This window comes from Carlito syrichta, unplaced genomic scaffold (genome assembly GCF_000164805.1).
Source record: "Carlito syrichta isolate Samal-C Ts95f unplaced genomic scaffold, Tarsius_syrichta-2.0.1 Scaffold309333, whole genome shotgun sequence".
NCBI lineage: Eukaryota > Metazoa > Chordata > Mammalia > Primates > Tarsiidae > Carlito > Carlito syrichta.
Window position 1 is genome coordinate 280,633 of NW_007253429.1, and position 19,266 is coordinate 299,898.

The window sequence follows — 19,266 nt, forward strand, 5'->3', positions numbered from 1 at the left end:
ATTTACATTTTTTGATATGTGACCACTGATGTGACACAGAGTCTTCTGGTTATGCTGATATTTTAGATAACATTTTAGAATTTACAATATTTTTGAGGTTTTTTTTTTCTTTTAGAGGAAGGGGAAGACAATTGCAATATTTGGAAAGGAGGGAAAGTTACAATATTTAAAATGATAGCTTTAAATTGTTTTAAAACATAATTGTAGCTGGGCTCGGTGGCTCAGCTTGTAATCCCAGCACTTTGGGAGGCTGAGGACTGCCTGGGCCTGCAGGTTTGAGACCCACCCGGGCAACTTGGCGAGACCTTGTCTCTACAATAAATTTTCTAAAAAAGCTAGCCAGGTGTGGTAGCACGTGCCTGTAGTTCTGGCTACTTGGAAAGCTGAGGTGGAAGGATCGTCGGAGCCCAGCAGGTCGAGGCTGCAGTGGCTGGGAGCGTGCCACTGCCCTCCAGCCTGGGTGACAGAGTGAGACTCCAACTCAAAAAAAAACAAACATAATTGTAACAGTCATTTAATCATTGAAAGAGTGAGGTCAAACAGAGTGACTTAGTTAGAAAACAGCCATCTTAACATGCTTAAGCTTTGTCATGTTTTGCTAGCTGTTTGTTCCATACTTCACTTCCTAATTATTAGCCAAGGACAGAACCAGCTTTCTGGAGGTAGTTAGTAATAATTATTTTGCATCTCCCATGTATGTCTATTCTAGGCCTGTGTTTACCGGCTGTACACAACCAAACTGACCTAATTGTAATCAACCTTTTGTGACTGCGCACCAGAGACTGAAGGCCCTGGAGTCACAGGATTGGTTGCCCTGACAACGCCAAGGACACAGGACCAGTGTTATCAATACTCAGGTATGCAGTTGCTTGTTTTTACCTTGTCTCCTTGTTAAAACTCCTTCCTCAACCCCTCTTGCTGCACTGCCTCATGTCTTGGTGCTGATCCCATTCAGATTGCATCCTGAATGTGAATGATCTCTTTTGTTTTGCCTTTGCAAGTCTTTGCTTTATTACCGTGGCACTGGCCAACCTTGCCTCAATTCAGTAAACCAACATTCCCAGAGCCCTGAACTGTAACAGTCTAATGTCTTCATACTTAGAGACAGAGGAGAGGTGAGCAATGCTTACTCCAGGCGTTCAGACATTTTTGTTGGCCTTAAACTACTCTCCTCATTATTAGATGGTCTGGCTTGCCAGCTTTTCTTTCCTTTTTTTTTTTTTTTTTTGGCACCAGCAATGGCTTACGAGATAAGATTGGCTTTCTAGACTAGTCAGGCAAGGCTGTGCTAGGAGAATGAAGAGGGTTGAGGGTAGGATGGGGGGGGGAAGAATGTACAATTTTAAATTAAACAGCTTTTACATTCAGCCTGACTCAATTACAAAGAACAAGTTTTTAAGTCTTTTTAAAATATCTATTCCAGCATAACAAAAATGTCCTTTTTTCAGTCTATAACATTGGGACAAAATCACATATTTCTCTCTACATTCATAATTGAAGGAAATGCTACATTCAGTTAAAGCTAGGAAAAATGAAGATGCAATATTTACCCAATCACTGTTCATCCACAACTCTGGGGTTCCAGGTGAAGAATCCTGCACTCTGCAGCCTTGTGACTGCCTACCAGAGAGTCCCTCTGAGACTTTGGTGATGGTTTTTAAAGCAGCCAAATCTGCTCTTCCTAAAGCCAGGCAGCACTGGAAAGAGTGGCTGAGGGAGTGGGTGGGGGACCCAGTGTGGGATCAGGACTCCTAAAGCAGAATCCAGAGTGCAGACTTCTGGGGCCCTGCCCAGAGTGACTGATTACAATGCCCACTGGTAGCCCTGGGAATCTGCATTTCCAACAGAATGCTAGAATGCTTTGTCCCAATCAGGGACTTAAGATAGTGGGATGCTCCTCGTACCTCCCCTGGTTGGAGTGCAAGTGGCATCATTGCCAGGAGACCAGCCTGCAGCTTCTGGCCCCTCCAGGGCCCCTCATGTATAAATGATGCCTGAAACGTGAGGCCGCAGCACCTGTTTGCAGGGAAACCTGAGCAGAGGAGTGTGCGGCGGGATTGATGGACTAGGAACTCACCGCCTTCCTACCCCATCTCTCGCCCAAACTTCACCTACTTCAGCGTTCAATCTCAAACACACCAAGGAGCCCAGTTGCTGTCGGGGTCCAGGAAGGGAGGCCAGTCGCCATGAGGGCAGGAAAGCAACCCAGGTCGAAGGTGTGCATGGACGAGCAAGCCGCGTGAGCCTGTGAGGACCTCGGGAGCCCTGCTGACCATGAGCCACCATGCAAAGGGCCTGAAAGAGGAAGGTGAGTCCATTCTTACCCTTGTGGAGCTCACCCACAGGGTTTCTGGGCAGCAGCAGGAGGTAGGAGAAGCAGATGTAGCCTTGAGAGGCACAGGGAGAACTTGGGTTTGAGTCCCGGGTCTGCCAATTGTGTGCTGAGCAACCTCAGTCTGATTATTCAGCTCCTCCCCACCTCGACCATGAGATAAAGGTAGTATTCACTTCCTGCCTCCAGAAAGGATTCAAAACAAACTGCACTGAACAGTACACCCGGTCTGTGTACATGTGAGTGCTGGAGGCCATTAGGGTCACTGCATATTCCTCAGAGCCTGCAGTCTTTCAGCCTCCTCATGTCTTGATTAGAGTAGCCTTTCCTTGGCAATCCCCTCAGCAGATACTGTCTGTCAGAGAAAGGAGACCTTCTTACCTCATGAGAGGGTGTCAGAGAAATGTCACAGGGTAGGGATTCTATAACTTGTTGAGTGAAATAATTGGAGCTACTTTCCAGTCTGAGGCAGCCACAAACCAGTTGAAAGTTCCCACACTGATTTGGGATGGGGCAGGGTGCAGAGAAGGGGAAATGTTCCAGAAATCAGCCATTTGTTTCTGTCTCTTACAGCTCGAGGTGAAGTGAGACGGCAGGGGAGAAGCAGCTCTCCACGTACAGGTGAGATGGGATAGTGGGTCCCCAGAGAGCCTGAGGTGCCCAATTCACCTCTACTCATCCAGCATTTTTCTTCATCCTCCTTCCTTCCCTCCCCTTCTCACCTCCCATTCAAAATGCTGCATGGAGCCCTGCTGGAAGGCAGGCTGTTTAATAGGGGAAGGAGACAGAGTTCATGCAGTGAGGGCCTGCTGCTCAGACTTGGGTGTCAGAGGAGATGCTCAGAGTTAGTGACACTTTGAGCTGAGCCTTGGGAGACATTCACCAGACTGCAGGCAGGGAAACTCAGTGTAGACAGCTGGTGGATGGTATGGTCAGGATGTTCACCCAGGTCATCTGACTCCAGAGGGCACACTCTTACCCTCCCAAAAGTACCAGCCATAGTTGGTGCTCTATCGCTTTCCCATCAAGAATGTGGCCGCAGTTGTGCTTTAAGCTGGTGAGAGGCAAACCTGCCCCCAAGAGAAGCTGGAAGGCCAAAGGAAGTCACAGGCGGGAGAGGAAACTCTTGGCTGCCACTGAGGGTTCAGAGGAGCGGGGAAAAAGCCACACCCACAGGCTGGCATCCTGCACTTCATTGCACAAAACATCATGGATGGGGCATCATTTTCTCCTCTTTCTATCCCAGGCAGAGCTGGACCCTACACCCCACTTGTAGGTGAGGAAGCAGAGTCTCAGGGAGCAACAAAGTTCTGAGGGTTGGAGGAGATGTCCCCTGCATCCTGAGAGGAAGGGCTTCATTTGGGCCCCCCATGACATGTCATAGGTGGAGGAGCTGGCCCAGGACCCACCTCACCTCTCCCCTCTGTCAAGCCCTTCCCCTCTTGCCACTCCCAGCTCCCCCATTGTTGAGAACTGAGTCCTCAGTGAGGCAGCTCCATGCTGAGGGGACAGACCCAGAAGCAAGAGAAACAGAGGAGCTGGGCAGGAGGGAGGGGCTGGGATACACCAGTGGCATCTCAAGAGCCCTTCCTGTCCTGACCCTGGAGCTGCTCCTCGGTCACTACGCCACCCCACCTGCCCTCCTCATCCACTCTTTACCTCCCTCAGAGACATGGGAGTGAGTGTGGGAAAGTGCTGTGCACCATAGTGGCCAGATGAGAAGCCCCTTCCTCACAGGGTGGTTGGGGCCATTGTGCTCCTGGTGACAGTTACCTGTAGAATGCTCAGGCTGACTCTTCACATTCCATTCTCCTTGTTGTCATCCAGATGCCATCCTTCTACACCCAACCTGGCTTGCCTCTGCCTCAGCTGAAGGGGCTGGGCCTTGTGGGAGTCACCTGAGGGCAAAAAAACCCTTGAGTTGGACTGAAATGAAGGTCATTTTGCCTGAAGTACAAACCAGGACTCTGATTAACAGAAACATACTATGGACAGAGAAAGTATTAACAAATCTCGAAGATATAGAGCACACAGTTACTGACATAGTTAAACATTTTACCTTTACAAGTTTGACCTAGACAAGGCTAAGCATCTCTTATGATTTGACAAAATTTCCAAGCTTTTAAAAGATTTGGGCAATGTGATTCTTGCTTACTTCTATTCCAGCTACCACTTTGAAAGACCTGGCTTAGCTGGCTTAGCTGGGCATGGTGGCTCATGTTGGGAGGCTGAGCTGAGAGGACTGCCTGAGCTCAGGGGTTTGAGACCAGCCTGGGTAACTTGATGAGACCTCGTCTCTACAATAAATAAAAAAATTAACTGGGCGTGGTGGCACATGCCTGTGGTTCCAGCTACTTGGAAGGCTGAGGCAGAAGGATTGCCTGACCACAGCCGGTCGAGGCTGCAGTGGCCATGAGCATGCTGCTGCACTCCAGCCTAGGCGACAGAGTGAGAAGCCAACTCAAAAAATAAAAAAAGAAAGAAAAGAAAGACCTGGCTTAGATCAAATTTCCAATTCACAGTAAGTTCTGACCTCACCTACCCCTCTCTGGAATACTGAAAAAGCTTTGCCTGCTGTTAGCTATAAATTAGTTTATTAACAGGTTGTCCTATCAACAGGTTGTGTGGCTCTGCTGGAGTCTTGAGGCGAGAAGGAAGAAATCCAGAATTTTCCTAGGGTAGTTAGGGTTTCAGTTCTTGAATTGAGGTTGTTTTTCTCCTTCTTCAATAAAACTATCTACTGATCATTTTTTCCTAGACAACAAACCAATCAGTGTTGTCATACACAATCCTGAGAGTAGGTATTGGTTTACCAAGGTAACAAGTACCTGTCTACGTTGGGAGTAGTAGCAGGAGTTTTTTGTGCCTTATCCAAAACCAGTTACTGGGGACCGCTCAGTGATCTGGTTTTGACCATAATACTTCTGTGGGATTGTCAAATAATGATGTCACCCTCCGGCACCATTTATCAAGAAGAGTGTGGTCTCAGGCAGTAAATCGTGCAGTTTTGAGACCATTGAGTAGGTCTAAAACAAAAAACACACAAAAAGAAAAGTAATGTATCTTACTTGAAAGTGAGACAGTCTTCAAATATGTACCACCTGTTTTCCAATCCCCTTCCAAGGACTATGTAAGTAAAAGTTTGGTTGCACAGACTAACTCTCATAAAACACCCCTAGGAAGTGTTTAAGGCTGTAAACAACAATATTAAAAAGAGGTCTTACAGTTTACACAGTTAAAAGTAGCCTTAAGTCAGAGAGAGGACAACAGGTAGGTAAAAGAACAGAAAACAGAGGATGGCTTGGCCTGTAATCCCGCACTTTGGGTGGCTGAGGTGAGTGAATTGCCTGAGCCTGCGGGTTCGAGACCAACCTGGGCAATTTGGCAAGATCTCATCTCTGCGATAAAATAAAAGAAAAAAATTAGCCGGGTGTGGTAGCGTGCACTTGTAGTTCCAGCTACTTGGAAGACTGAGGCAGAAGGATCGCCAGAGCCCAGCAAGTTGACACTGGGGTGACCGCGAGTGTGCCACTGCACTCTAACCTGGGTGACAGAGTGAGACTCCAATTCAAAAAAAAAAAGAAAAAGAAAAAAAAAAAAAAACAACCAGAGGAATACTGATTACAGAGTAGCAATCGGTAGTTCCAAGGATCTCTGACACAAGCTGTATACCTTCCCAGGCTGTCTGCTTCAAGGAGGGCTCCTAAGAGCTCTCTGCTTGAGGTCACCAATAGAGATGGCCTTTCAGAAATCGGGGGATGGTTTATTCTCTTTAGTTTAAGGACATGAATCCAACTATCAACGCTTTAAGAGTTTCACCACTGTGTTTGTTGTTATCTGATAGGGTCCTTCCAGTTGGGGTTCTGAAATAGTTCTCTGTTGAAGACAAAAACTTGGGAGGTTTCAAGGAAGCACTGAGAACTGCAACAATAACAAAAATAGTATCTGTAGATGACATAGACTTAAAATGTTTTGGGGTAACATTCCTGAAAACTTTCATAAGTGAAACATTTCATTACAACAATGAAACTGACAGGAAAATTTGGATGTTTCTGTAGCATGAAAAACAAATGTAATAAAGGCATTTAAAAAGTTTTGGGCAAAATGTCTATAATGATTAAGCATGCTTTCATAGATGATGAATATTATGTCTCATTTATAAAGAGGGAGGACCATAATTTTTTAATTTTATTTATTTATTTTTTTTGAGTTGGAGTCTCACTCTGTCGCCCAGACTGGAGTGCAGTGGCCGCTTCCGGCCACCGCAGCCTCGACCTGCTGGGCTCCGGCAATCCTTCCAGCGATCCTTCCAGCGATCCTTCCGCCTCAGCCTTCCAGGTAGCTGGAACTACAGGCTCGCGCTACCACGCCCAGCTAATTTTTGATTTATTGTAGAGACGAGGTCTCGCCAAGTTGCCCGGGCGGATCTCGAACCCGTGGGCTCAGACAATCCACTCGCCTCGGCCTCTCCAAGTGCTGGGATTACAGGCTGAACCACCGAGCCAGGCCAGAATCATAATTTTTACGGAGAAAAAATCTTGAAGTATTATATATAATTATCTGAAGACATAAGACACATAGCATACTAAGAATACAGCAAGTATGTAAGAAAAACATGTCAAGAACATATGAAGGCCGGGCTCAGTGGCTCAGCCTGTAATCCCAGCACTTTGGGAGGCCGAGGTGAGTGGATTGCCTGAGCCCGCGGGTTCAAGACCCGTCTGGGCAACTTGATGAGACCTCATCTCTACAATAAATCAAAAATTAGCTGGGCATGGTAGTGCATGCCCATAGTTCCAGCCACTTGGAAGGCTGAAGCAGAAGGATCCCCGGAGCCCAGCAGGTCGAGGTTGCGGTGGCCAGGAGCGGCCATTGCACTCCAGTCTGGGTGACAGAGTGAGACTCCAACTCAAAAAAAAAAAAAAAACATATGAAGAATATCAGTAAGGCCAAAGTAGATTCTAAGCATCTTTTTTTTTTTTTTAAACTGGAGTCACTCTGTCATCCAGGCTGGAGTGCAGTGGCACATTCATGGCCACCACAGCCTCTACCTGCTGGATTCAGGCGATCCTTCTGCCTCAGCCTTCCAAGTAACTGTAACTACAGATGTGCACTAACACACCTGGCTAATTTTTTCATTGATTGTAGAGACGAGGTCCTCATCAAGTTTCCCAGGCTAGTCTCAAACCCTTGGACTCAGGCAATCCTCTCACCTCCCCTTCCCAAAGTACTGGGATTACAGACTTGAGTCACCGTGCCCAGCCTTAAGCATCTATATTTTAATAAAATGCCATAGTTAAGTCTATTGTGCATCTAACTGAAAAGCACTGGCGTGGAAGGTGTGAGTTTCAAATTAAAGAAAAAAGAATGTGTCCAAATAAAGTTTTAAGATTGTATGCCTGATAATTACACTGTTGTCTCACATCAGGCTAGCACCACCAGGATTCTGATTACCGCAAACATACTATGGACAGAGAAGGCATTAACAAATCTCTGGGATGTAGAGCACACAGTTGCTGACATAGCTAAACAATTTGCCTCTACAAATTTGATCTAGACAAGACTAAGCATCTCTTCTGATTTGACAACTCTTCCAGTGAATCTCTAACAGGAAAGTATCAAAAGGCCAGTCTCTGTGATTTTTCTAGAGGCCCTCTGGGAAATCTCCAAGATGGTTTTAGGTACCAAATATATTCTGAAGGTTCTTTAACTGTACTTTACACCTAGGAATCAATCACAGGGGAAAAAATTGTCAGGAGATTCAAAAACATAGAAATGGTAATTGGCTATGTATTTGAAAGTGGAAAAAAATTTTAAAGCGTGCATAGACGGTAATATGATTATCTACCAAGAATCTTAGTTCTTTCATAATTAAGATCATAATGAAACCAGTACGAAACATAGAAAATTATTGTGAGAAGACATAGAATCTTTGCTATATAGGTAGATTACACTGAAAACAACAACATCAAAACCCTTTTATATTGTGGTTATAACAGTAAACAATATGCAGAAGCAAAACAAGCCTATCAAAATTGAGCAACCTTTGCTCAGAGTTTAACATACTTAAACCTTTTCAGACTCATTATTTGCACCTCTATAATCCAAGACCAATAAAATTTCCTTCTGCAAACTTTCAGTCACTTTCCATATCCATTCATGTTTTGTGTTTCATGACTCTCTCTTTTATTCCGTGACAATCGGTCATTCCATTTTAGTACAAAACTATTCTTTTTCTCTTATTAAAGCCACATTTCAATACTTTGTATACAAGGTTGTATCTCTCTATCAAGATTAATCATAGTGGAGTGTCATTTTATTATAACTTTCAACCAAAGGAACTTCTATTGCACAGACTAGAAGAGATGGAAACTAGAAAGATGGCCCATTGTCAACTGTCACACGTCAGCACTTTACACTATAGAGTTCATAAGTAAGCACAACACAACTTTCAGCAAATAATACATCCTGTATACAACTTCTCAAAAAGACTGAAATGAAATGAAAACTCATTAACAGAACCAAAGAGGTAACTTCTCTGAAGCATATTCAAAAAAAGAAGCAAAAGTATGTAAACTTAAAATTTTATGTTTAGCCGGGCTTGGTGGCTCAGCCTGTAATCCCGCGCTTTGGGAGGCTGAGGTGAGTGGATTGCCTGAGCCCAGGGGTTCGAGACCCGCCTGGGCAACTTGGTGAGACCTCATCTCTACAATAAATCAAAAATTAGCCGGGCGTGGTAGCGTGCGCCTGCAGTTCCAGCTACCGGGAAGGCTGAGGTGGAAGGATCGCCGGAGCCCAGCAGGTCGAGGCTGCGGTGGCCGGGAGCGGCCACTGCACTCCAGTCTGGGTGACTGAGTGAGACTCCAACTCAAAAAAAAAAAAAATTTTATGTTTAGTAATCAATGTTTTAGTATTCTTTCTTAGAAATAATCTAGGCATCCAATGAATATCCATTAACTCTAATATCAGTCCAAGGTTTCAGGATATCTAAAAATCTTGGAAATTCATCCTCCAGCTGGCACACTACGAAACAATTTTTGTTGAAGAAAATGTTCAGAATTATGAATAAATTTTATTAAGCACAAACTTAGGTCTTTTGGAACCTTAAGTACTAAATAGAGTAATACTAACATATTCAATCAATGAACCTATGTAGGTCTAGAAACCACATACCTAAGTATAATAAAAATATTAGTTTGTATTGTACTTAATGTTGATAAATCAAAGAGGATGTAGCTGTTTTTATTAAACCAGATGTAATAAATTAGTTCATTTACCACATTTTTACCTGATTTCTGGGAATATTATCTTTGGAATATTTATTTTATATAAGCATTTATATCTCATAAACAAATTAACTGAGCTCTTTTAATCTTTAAAAAAACTTCTCCTTGAAGTCCTCCATCACAGCATCTTATTGATCAATCATTTTATTTCAAAAATATAGATTTTTGAAATATAGATTTTATAAAATCTATATTTTATAAAATATAGATTTTATTTTTTTAGAGTTATTTTAGGTTTGCAGAAAATTTTTATAAAAGTTTCAGAGAGTTTTCATATACAACCTTCTTTCCTCCCCTTCCCATAGCGTTTCTCTTATTATTGACATCTTGCATTGATGGTGGTATATTTGTTACAACTGATGAGCCAATATTGATACACTATTTAGTTTACAGTGATGTTTACTCTTTGTGTTGTACATTCTATGGGTTTTGACAAATGCATAATGTCATGTATCCGTCATCACAATATCATATAAAATAATATGCTCCTAAACTGCCTTGTGGTCCACTATTTAACCTTCTCCCCCTCCCACTAAACCCCTGGCAACCACTGATCATTTTACTGTCGCTATAGTTTTGTCTTTCCCAGAAGGTTGCATAGTTGCAATTATATAGTATATAGCCTTTTCAGACTTCCTTCTTTCACTTAGGATTATTCATTTAATAATTTCCCCATTTTTTTTGTAGCTTGAAAGTTCATTTTCAAAGAATTTTAGATTCAAGGGGAACATTGCAGGGTTGATAGATGGGTATGTTGCGAGATGGTGAGATTTGAGCTTCTATTGAGCCTGTCATTCATGTGGTGAGCATGCCACTCAATGGGTAATTTTTTTCAACCCTCTTCCTCCTCCTTTTCTCCCCACTTTAGGAGTCCTCAGTGTCTCTTGCTCCCATCTTGATGTCTGTGTATACCCAATGTTTGGCTCCAAGTTATAAATTAGAACATTCAGTATTCAGTTTTCTGTTTCTGTATTAGTTCACTTAGAATAATGGCCTCCAGCTGCATTCATGTTGCTGCAAAGGTCATAATTTCATTCTTCTTTTTGGCTGTGTAGTACTTCATAGTGTATATGTACCACATTTTCTTCACCTAACTCACCATTAATGGGCACCTATTTGGTTCCTTGTTTTTGCTATTATGAATAGTCCTATGATAAACATATGAATGCAGGTATCTTTTTGATAGAACAATTTATGCCCCTTTGGGTATACACACAGTAGTGGGATTGCTGGATCACATGGTAAATCTACTTTTAGTTCTTTGAAAAATCTTCAAACTGCTTTCCACAGGGGTTGAATTCCCATCAACAGTGTATGTATGTTCCCTTTTCTCCATAATCTCGCCAAAATCTGTTGTGTTTTTTGACCTTTTAATAATAGCTATTGAAAATGTATTTCATTTTTATCACTGAGTAATATTTCATTGTATGTATGTACCAGTTTGTTTATGTGTTTTCCTATTGAGGGACATCTTGATTGCTTCCAATTTTGGCAATTATGAATATGGCTACAATATATATTTCTGTGCAGATTTTTCTGCAGGTGTAAACTTTCAATTCATTTGGGTAAATACCTAGGAGTACAATTGCTAGATTGTATAATAAACCTGTGTTTAGCTTCATAAGAAACTGACAGACTACTTTCAAAGTGACTGTACCATTTTTTGCATTTCTACCAACAATAAATGAGAGTTCCTGGTGCTCTTGGCATTTGGTGTTTCAATATGTGTGTAATGGTATCTCATTAGTATTTTAATTCACAGTTCCTTAGTAATATGAGGTTGAGGTTTTTGTTTTTTTTTTTTCCCTTGCTCTGCCTCCCAGGCTGGAGTTCAGTGATGTGATCATAGCTCACTACAGCCTTGACTTCCTGGGCTCAAGTAATCCTCCTGTCTCAGCCTCCCAAGTAACTGAAACTATGGGCACATGCCACCATGCCTAGCTACAAGTTTTATAGTTTGCATTTTGCATTTATGTCTATGACTCATTTGGAGTTAACTTTTCAAAAGACATAAGGTCTGTGTCTAGGGTATTGTGGGTATTTTGCATATGGATGTCCAGTTGTTTTAGTACCATTTGTTAAAAAGTTTATTCTTTCTCTATTGTTTTGTTTGCTCCTTGTCAAAGGTTAGTTGACTATGTTTGTGTGGTTCTATTTCTGAAATCTCTATTCTGTTCCATTAATCTTTCACCAATATCACACTGTCTTGTTTACTGTACCTTTATAGTAAGTCTTGATATGGGGTAGGATCAATCTCCATCTTTGTTCTTCTTCAGTATTTTGGTGGGGATCCTGGGTCTTTAGTCTTTCTATATAGACTTTAGAATCAGTTTATCAATATCCATAAAATATCTTGCATTAAACTGACATCTTAATAATATTGAGTCTTTCTATTCATGAACATGGAATATCTCTTCATTCCTTTATTTGAATCCTTCTTTTTTTTTTTTTTTTGAGTGGGAGTCTCACTCTGTCGCCCAGGCTGGAGTGCAGTGGCTCAGGGCTACTGCAGCCTCGACCTGCTGGGCTCAAATGATCCTTCCACCTCAGCCTTCCAAGTAGCTGGAACTACAGGCATGTGCCACCACACCTGACTAATTTTTTTAAATTTTAATTTTATTGTAGATATGAGGTCTCGCCAAGTTGTCCAGACTGGTCTCAAACCCATGGGCTCAGGCAATCCACTTACCTCTGCCTCCCAAATTGCTTGGTTTACAGGAGTGAGCCACCATGCCCAGCTTAAGTCTTTTATGTCTTTCCTCAGAGTTTTGTAGTTTTCTTCATGCAGTTCTTATGTTAGATTTATATATAAGTATTTCACTTTTTAGTACTAAAAATGGTATTGTGATTTTAATTTCAAATTCCAATTGTTCATTGCTGGCATGTAGAAAAGCAATTGACTTTTGCAAATTAACCTTGTATCCTACATTATTGTTATAATTGCTTATTAGTTCTAGGAGGTTTCTTGTTGGGGGAGAGCTTTTCTTGCCAATTCTTTGGGTTTTCTACATAGAAAATTATACTGTCTGTGAACAAAGAAAATTTTGTTTCTTGCTTCCTAATCAGTATACTGTTTATATCCTCTTCTTGTCTTATTGTATTAGCTAGGACTTTCAGTGCAATGTTAAACAGGTGAGAGGGGATATCCTTGTCTTCTTCTCAATCTTAGGGGAAAAATATTTCGTTTTTCACCATTATGTATGATGTTAGGTGTAGGTGTTTTAGTTTAGTTTTTTTTTTTTTGTAGAAATTCTTTATTAGGTTGAGGAATTTTCTCCTCTATTCTTAGATTGGTGATACTTTTTTTTTTTTTTTTTGAGTTGGAATCTTACTCTGTCATCCAGGCTGCAGTGCAATGGCACACTCACGGCCACCGCAGCCTCAATCTGCTGGGCTCAGATGATCCTTCCGCTTCAGCTTTCCAGTAACTGGAACTATAGGCACACACCATCATGCCCAGTTAATTTTTTGATTTATTGTAGAGATGAGGTCTTGTCACTTACCCAGGTTGGTCGCGAACCTGTGAACTCAGGCAATCCTCTCACCTTGGCCTCCCAAAGCGCTGGGATTATAGGCATGAGCCACCATGCCTGACCAGAGAATTTTTTTTTTTTTTAATCATAAATGAGTATTGTATTTTTGAATGTTTTTTCTGCATCTGTTGACATGATCATATGATTTTGTCATTAGTCTATTGATATAATGGATTACATTAATTGATTTTTCTACTGTTGAGTTAGTCTTGCATACCTGGAATAAATCCCACTTGGTCTTGGCATATAACTCTTTTTGCATCCTGTTGAATTAACTTTGCCATTTTAGTGAGGATTTTTGCATCTATAACTATGGGAGATATTGGTCTGCTTTGTGTAATGTCTTTGCCTGGTTTTGGTACTAAGGTAATGCTGGCCTCATGAAATGAGTTAAGAAGTGTTGCTACTGCTTCTATATTCTGGAAGAAATTTTAAAGAAATTGATCATTTATTCTTTAAATGTTTGATAAAATCACCGTGCGATTATCTAGGCCTGGTGGTTTCTATTTTGAAAGGTTATTAATTGTTTATACAAATTTCATTAATAAATAAAAGCCTATTCCAATTATTTATTTCTCCTTGTGTGTTTTGGTAGATTGCATCTTTGTATGAATTTGTCTAGTTCATCCAAGCTATCAAATTTAATAGGCATCAACTTGTTCATAATATTTCTTTATTATCCTTGTACTGACCTTCAGATTAATAGTGATGACTCCTCTTTCATTTATGATATTAGTAATTTGTGTCTTGCAGTCTTTTTTCTTGGTTAGCCTGTCTAAAGCTTTATCAATATCACTTACCTTTTCAAAGAACCGTTCTATAATTTCATGTTTCTTTCCATCGTTTTCCTATATTCAACTTCATTTATTTCTGCTCTAATTTTTATTTTTTTCTTGCTTATTTTGGATCTAATTTCATCTTCTTTTTTAGTTTTCTATGGTGGAAGTTTAGCTTGTTGATTTTAGGTCTTCTTTTCTGATACATGTATTCAGTGCTGTAAGGTTCAGTCTAAGCACTGCTTTTTTGCATTCCATAAATTTTGATAAGTTGTATTTTTATTTAAATTTAGTACAAAATATTTTTTCATTCCCTTAAGACTTCTTTGACCCATGTGTTACTTAGAAGGGTGTTGATTTATTTCCAAATATTTTGGTATTTTCTTGCTATCTTTTTATTGTAGATTTGTAGTTTAATGCAATTGTGATCTAAGAGAGTGTACTGCATGATTTCCATTCTTTTAAATTTACTAAGGTATGTGTTATAGTCCAGGATATGGTCTGTCTGGGTGAATGTTCCATGTGAGCCTGAGGAGAATCTGCTGTTGTTGGATGATATGTTCTATAACATTAATTAGATCAAATTGACTAATGGTGCTATTCAGTTCACCTTTGTTCTTTCTGATTTTCTGCCTGCAGGCTCTGTTAATGACTGATAGAGGAGTGTTAGAGTCTCCAACTATAGTAGTAAATTTGTCTATTTTTCCTTGCAGTTCTATCATGTTTTGCCTCACATATTTTGGCACTCTGTTGTTAGTTGCACATACATTAAATATTGTTATATCTTCTTGGAGAATTGTCACCTTTATTATTATTTAATGCCCTCCTTTATCCCTGATAATTTTACTTGTTCTAAAATCTTTTTTTTGTCTAAAATTAATACAGTTACTGCAGCTTTTAAAAAATTGGGATATGCCGGGCTCGGTGGCTCAGCCTGTAATCCCGCGCCTTTGGGAGGCCAAGGTGAGCGGAACGCCTGAGCCCACGAGTTCGAGACCTGCCTGGGCAGCGAGACCTCATCTCCACAATAAATCAAAAAATCAGCCGGGCGTGGTAGTGCATGCCTGTAATTCCGGCTACTTGGAAGGCTGAGGCAGGAGGATCGCCGGAGCCCAGCAGGCGAGGCTGCGGTGGCTGGGAGCGGCTATTGCACTCCAGTCTGGGTAACAGAGTGAGACTCCAACTCAAAATATATATATATATATTGGGATTAGCATGGTTCTTTTTTTCATTCATTACTTTTAATCTATAAATGGCTTTATATTTAAAGTGGCTTTCTTATAGGCAACATACAATTAATTGGGTCTTGTTTTTTGATCTGCTCTGACAGTCTCTTCTTTAATTGGCATATTGAGACTATTTACATTTAAAGTGATAACTGATATAGTTGGGTTAATATTTATCATATTTGCTGCTGTTTTCTCTTTGATGTTATTGTTCTTTGTCCTTATTTTTATCTTCCACTCTTTTAGCATTTTGTATGATTCCAGTATCTCTTTCTTCTTAGCACATCAATTTTACTTCCTTTTTACTTTTAAAAAAGATATTTGCCCTAGAAATTTGCAGTATATGTTTACAACTAATACAAGTCTACTCTTTTTTTGAGTCAGAGTCTCATTCTGTTGTCCAGACTGGAGTGCAGTGGCACATTTCCAGCCACCGCAGCCTGGACCTGCTGGACTCCGGGGATCCTTCTGCCTCAGGCTTCCAAGTAGTTGGAACTACAGGCGTGCACTACCATGCCTGGCTAGTTTTTGATTTATTGTAGAGATGAGGTCTCTCCAAGTTGCCCGGGCGGGTATCGAACCTGCAGGCTCAGGCAATCCACTCACCTCGGCCTCCCAAAGTCCTGCGATTATAGGCTGAGCCACTGAGCCCGGCCCAAGTCTACTTTTAAGTAACACTATACCTCTTCGTAGGTAGTGAAGGTACTTTATAATAGGGTAATCACAGTTTCTCCCTTCCATCCCTTTGACATTACTGTCATTCATTTCATTTATCCATAAGCTATGATTATCCAATGTACCATTGCTATTATTATTTTAAACAAATCCTTACCTTTTAGATTAGCGAAGATTGAAAAAATGAAATATATTTTATTTTTTCTTCATTTATTCCTTCTCTAATACTCCATCTTTATGTAGATTCAAGTTTCTGGTCTATGTCATTTTTTTTTCTTCTCTCTGAAGAACTTCTTTTAACATTTTTTGCAAGGCAAGTCTGTTGGCAAAAACGTTACCTCAGTTTTTGTTTGTGTGGGAAAGTCTTTATTTCTTCTTCACTTTTGAAGGAGAATTTTAGTGGATACAGAATGTTAGGGGTTTTTTTTTTTCTCTTTTAACACTTTGAATATCTTGTCCCACTCTCTTCTTACTTGCATGACTCCTGAAGAGAAGTTTAATGTAATTCTTATCCTTGTTCCTCTGTAAGTAAGGTGAGTTTTTTCCTCTGGCTTTTTTCAATATTTTATCTTTGCCTTTGGTCTTTTGCAGTTTGAATACTAGATGTTTAGGTGGATATTTTTGGCATTTGTCCTGCTTGGTGTTCTCTGAGCTTTCTAGATCTGTGCTAAATTAATATCAAAAAAATTTAGCCATTATTAGTTCAAATATTTCTTCTGTTCCCTTCTCTCTTCTGGCATTCTCATTACACATCTTTTACTCATTTTGTAACTGTCCCACAGTTCTTAGATATTCTGTTTCATCTTTTTAATTATCTTTTCTCTTTGCTTTTCAGTATGGGAAGTTTCTACTGACATAGCTTTCACTGACTGACTCTTTCCTTGACTGTGACCAGTCTACTAATGACATCAAAGGCATTCTTTATTTCTGCTACAGTGTTTTTGTTTCTACCATTTCCTTTTTATTATTACTAAGACTTTCAATCTCTTTCCTATATTACCTATGTGTTTTTGCATGTTGTCCTTTTTTTCCATTAGATTTGTTAATATATCAGCCAGTTGAAAGGACAGTCTGAGAGTGGGAAGCCATCTTTCATCTTGTTCTTAAACCCTGACACAGTGATGAAAAAGTAGAAGCTATGTTTTTGGAGAAATGCATACTTTAGGTAAAATGAACTTTGCCGACTTCGTCTTTTTAGAAACTGACTTCCTGATGCCAAATGTATCTCCTAGCAGCAATCAAGCTTGCCTAGAGTAAAGGGAATTTACAAGGTCTAAGGCATCATGCATTGGGCAAGGATTGTAAAAGTCATGAAACTTGTAATTACAAAAATTATGATCGCTCAGAGGGGGAGCAGGTGGGGATTCAATGTTCCAGTAAATTGGACACTATCTACAGGAAAGCAAAGGATCCCCCAAAGCTACCCACTGGGAATGCATAGGAGATAAGGAGAAGTGCACCCTCCATTAGCTCTAAGGAATGTCATTCAGAAAGGTGCAGGAGAATTCGAATCCTTGTCATGTCCTTCTGTAGGGGCTATGATAATGTGAGTGGACATTAGTGAGTCTCTGTGTCACAGGTTCTCCAAGACATTCACAGGTGGTTGATAAAGAAGTAATGGCAGTCACGTCTATCTGATTGCAACATCTCCAAGGAAAAGGATTTAAGCCAGGCTTTGGGGAGCTATGGCGCCACACTTATCTGAAGTGTAGGCCCACTCCTTGTCTGTGGGGAGTGAAGCTTTCTTAAATAAATCTTTTCTTCTCTCACCTCTGTGTGTTGCAATTCTTAGCATTTATTTGGATCTCTGGGCTGCCAGCGTGCACCTCCAGCTTACTGGCTCCAGCGGTGCTGCGTCTCCCTCACCTCCCTCTTCATCTGTCCCACCCTTACCCTATTCAGGCCCTAACACCAGTTATTTTGAATTCCCGGTCAAATCTCTTCATATCTGAGTCTGATGCTTGCTCTGCCTTTTCAAACTATGGTGTATTTTTTGTCTGTTTTTGTCTTGTAGTATGCCTTGTCATTTTTTTGTTGAAAGCTAGGTATGATGTACTGGGTAAAAGAGACTACAGTGAATAGACCTTTAGTGTGCTTTTATGTTTATCAGACTCAAAGTTAAGCTATGTTTCCTGTTTGCTGTAGCTATAGGTGTCAGAAGATTCAGTTTACTCGAGTGTCACTATTGTCTTCTCTGTTGTTTTAGGATTTCCCTCAAACTCCTTCTTAAATTGTCTGAGCCTTTCAGTTCTTTCTGTTGTAATCCCCTGATATTATACAGGAGTCCTTTTGATGTAGTGATGAGATATCGTCCTACAATTATGTCTCAGTCTTTTAGCGAGCCTGTGCCCCTGGGCAGTGACCTTCACAAGTGCTTCTCAGCCTCTTCACCCCTCCTCCTTGGGTGAGAGAGGAAAGCTTGAAGGGGCTGAAGTTGGCTATTTCTGCCCCCCACCCCCACAAGTCAGTTAGGCTCTAGTAAAATTTCAGTCAATTTGGCTCAGTCTGGCAAAACAATTTCCTTTATGGGCAGAACTTTGTTAAAGAGATCAGAATTCTCTGGACGTATTTCAAAATGGTCACTTTCTCTGCTGGAAGCACAGGGAGAATTTCCTCCAGTCTTCACAGTGAGAACCTGGCAAGGCTCCTGGAGGTAAAACTCATGGCAGTGTACCCCTCTAAGACCAGCTCCCCACAGGTTTTTACTCTCAAGCTAGTCCACAGTGGGCCTCCGGCAATTCATCAATTACAATGTAAGTATCCATACCTTTATTAACTATGCCTTTTATTCTCTATGTGCTGATGTTTTGACATGTTGCGGTCTTGTTGACTCTGTAGAAACTACCCCTTCCACTTTTAGCTAATTTCTAGAGATACCAAACAATTAACCTGCATAGGTATCCTTTATATGCAATCCAACCAACCCAGAGTTTATGCTCCCAACCACCTCCTTCATCAGGCTCTCACAGGGCACTCATACTCTGGGCTACTAGCCATCTACCCTAATGCCCACAGACCCAGGTAGCAAACAACCAAAGACAGTCCCTAGGTCCCAGAGTCCATTGCAATTATTCAGACTAGCCATTCCTAAGCCTGCCTACTCTGCCTTACCCATGCCTTCCTGTGGAAGCCGCAACAAAGGCTCTTGCCCACATGTTCTCCCTCACTCCCTCTGCCTCCTGACTGACCTCAGTGCTCCCTTGTGTGACCCTACATGGCATTCCATGCCTCCCATTTCTAGGGATCTGTGAGTATGAAAATTTCTTCCTTCATGATAGTCATATCCATGTCTGTGCATGTTCCCACAACTAATTACAAGTCTTGAGTATCCCTCAAAACACTACCAGTCCTGATTCCCATGGAGGGCTTTCGTTCCTACCTCTTTCCAGATTGGGGGCAGTATCTTGCCCTTAGAACTCAATTATCTGATAGTTCTAA

The 19,266-nt window shown here is 41.1% G+C and overlaps 1 protein-coding gene across 1 annotated transcript in view; it reads left to right on the forward strand.

Moving 5' to 3' along the window:
• The first annotated feature begins 2,274 nt into the window (after positions 1 to 2,274).
• Positions 2,275 to 19,266, forward strand: part of TMC2 (transmembrane channel like 2) — a 134,996-nt gene continuing 118,004 nt past the window's right edge. The window contains exons 1-2 of the mRNA XM_021717146.1: positions 2,275 to 2,308; positions 2,906 to 2,953. Coding sequence (XP_021572821.1) covers positions 2,275 to 2,308; positions 2,906 to 2,953 — 82 coding nt within the window. The remainder of the gene's footprint in view (positions 2,309 to 2,905; positions 2,954 to 19,266) is intronic.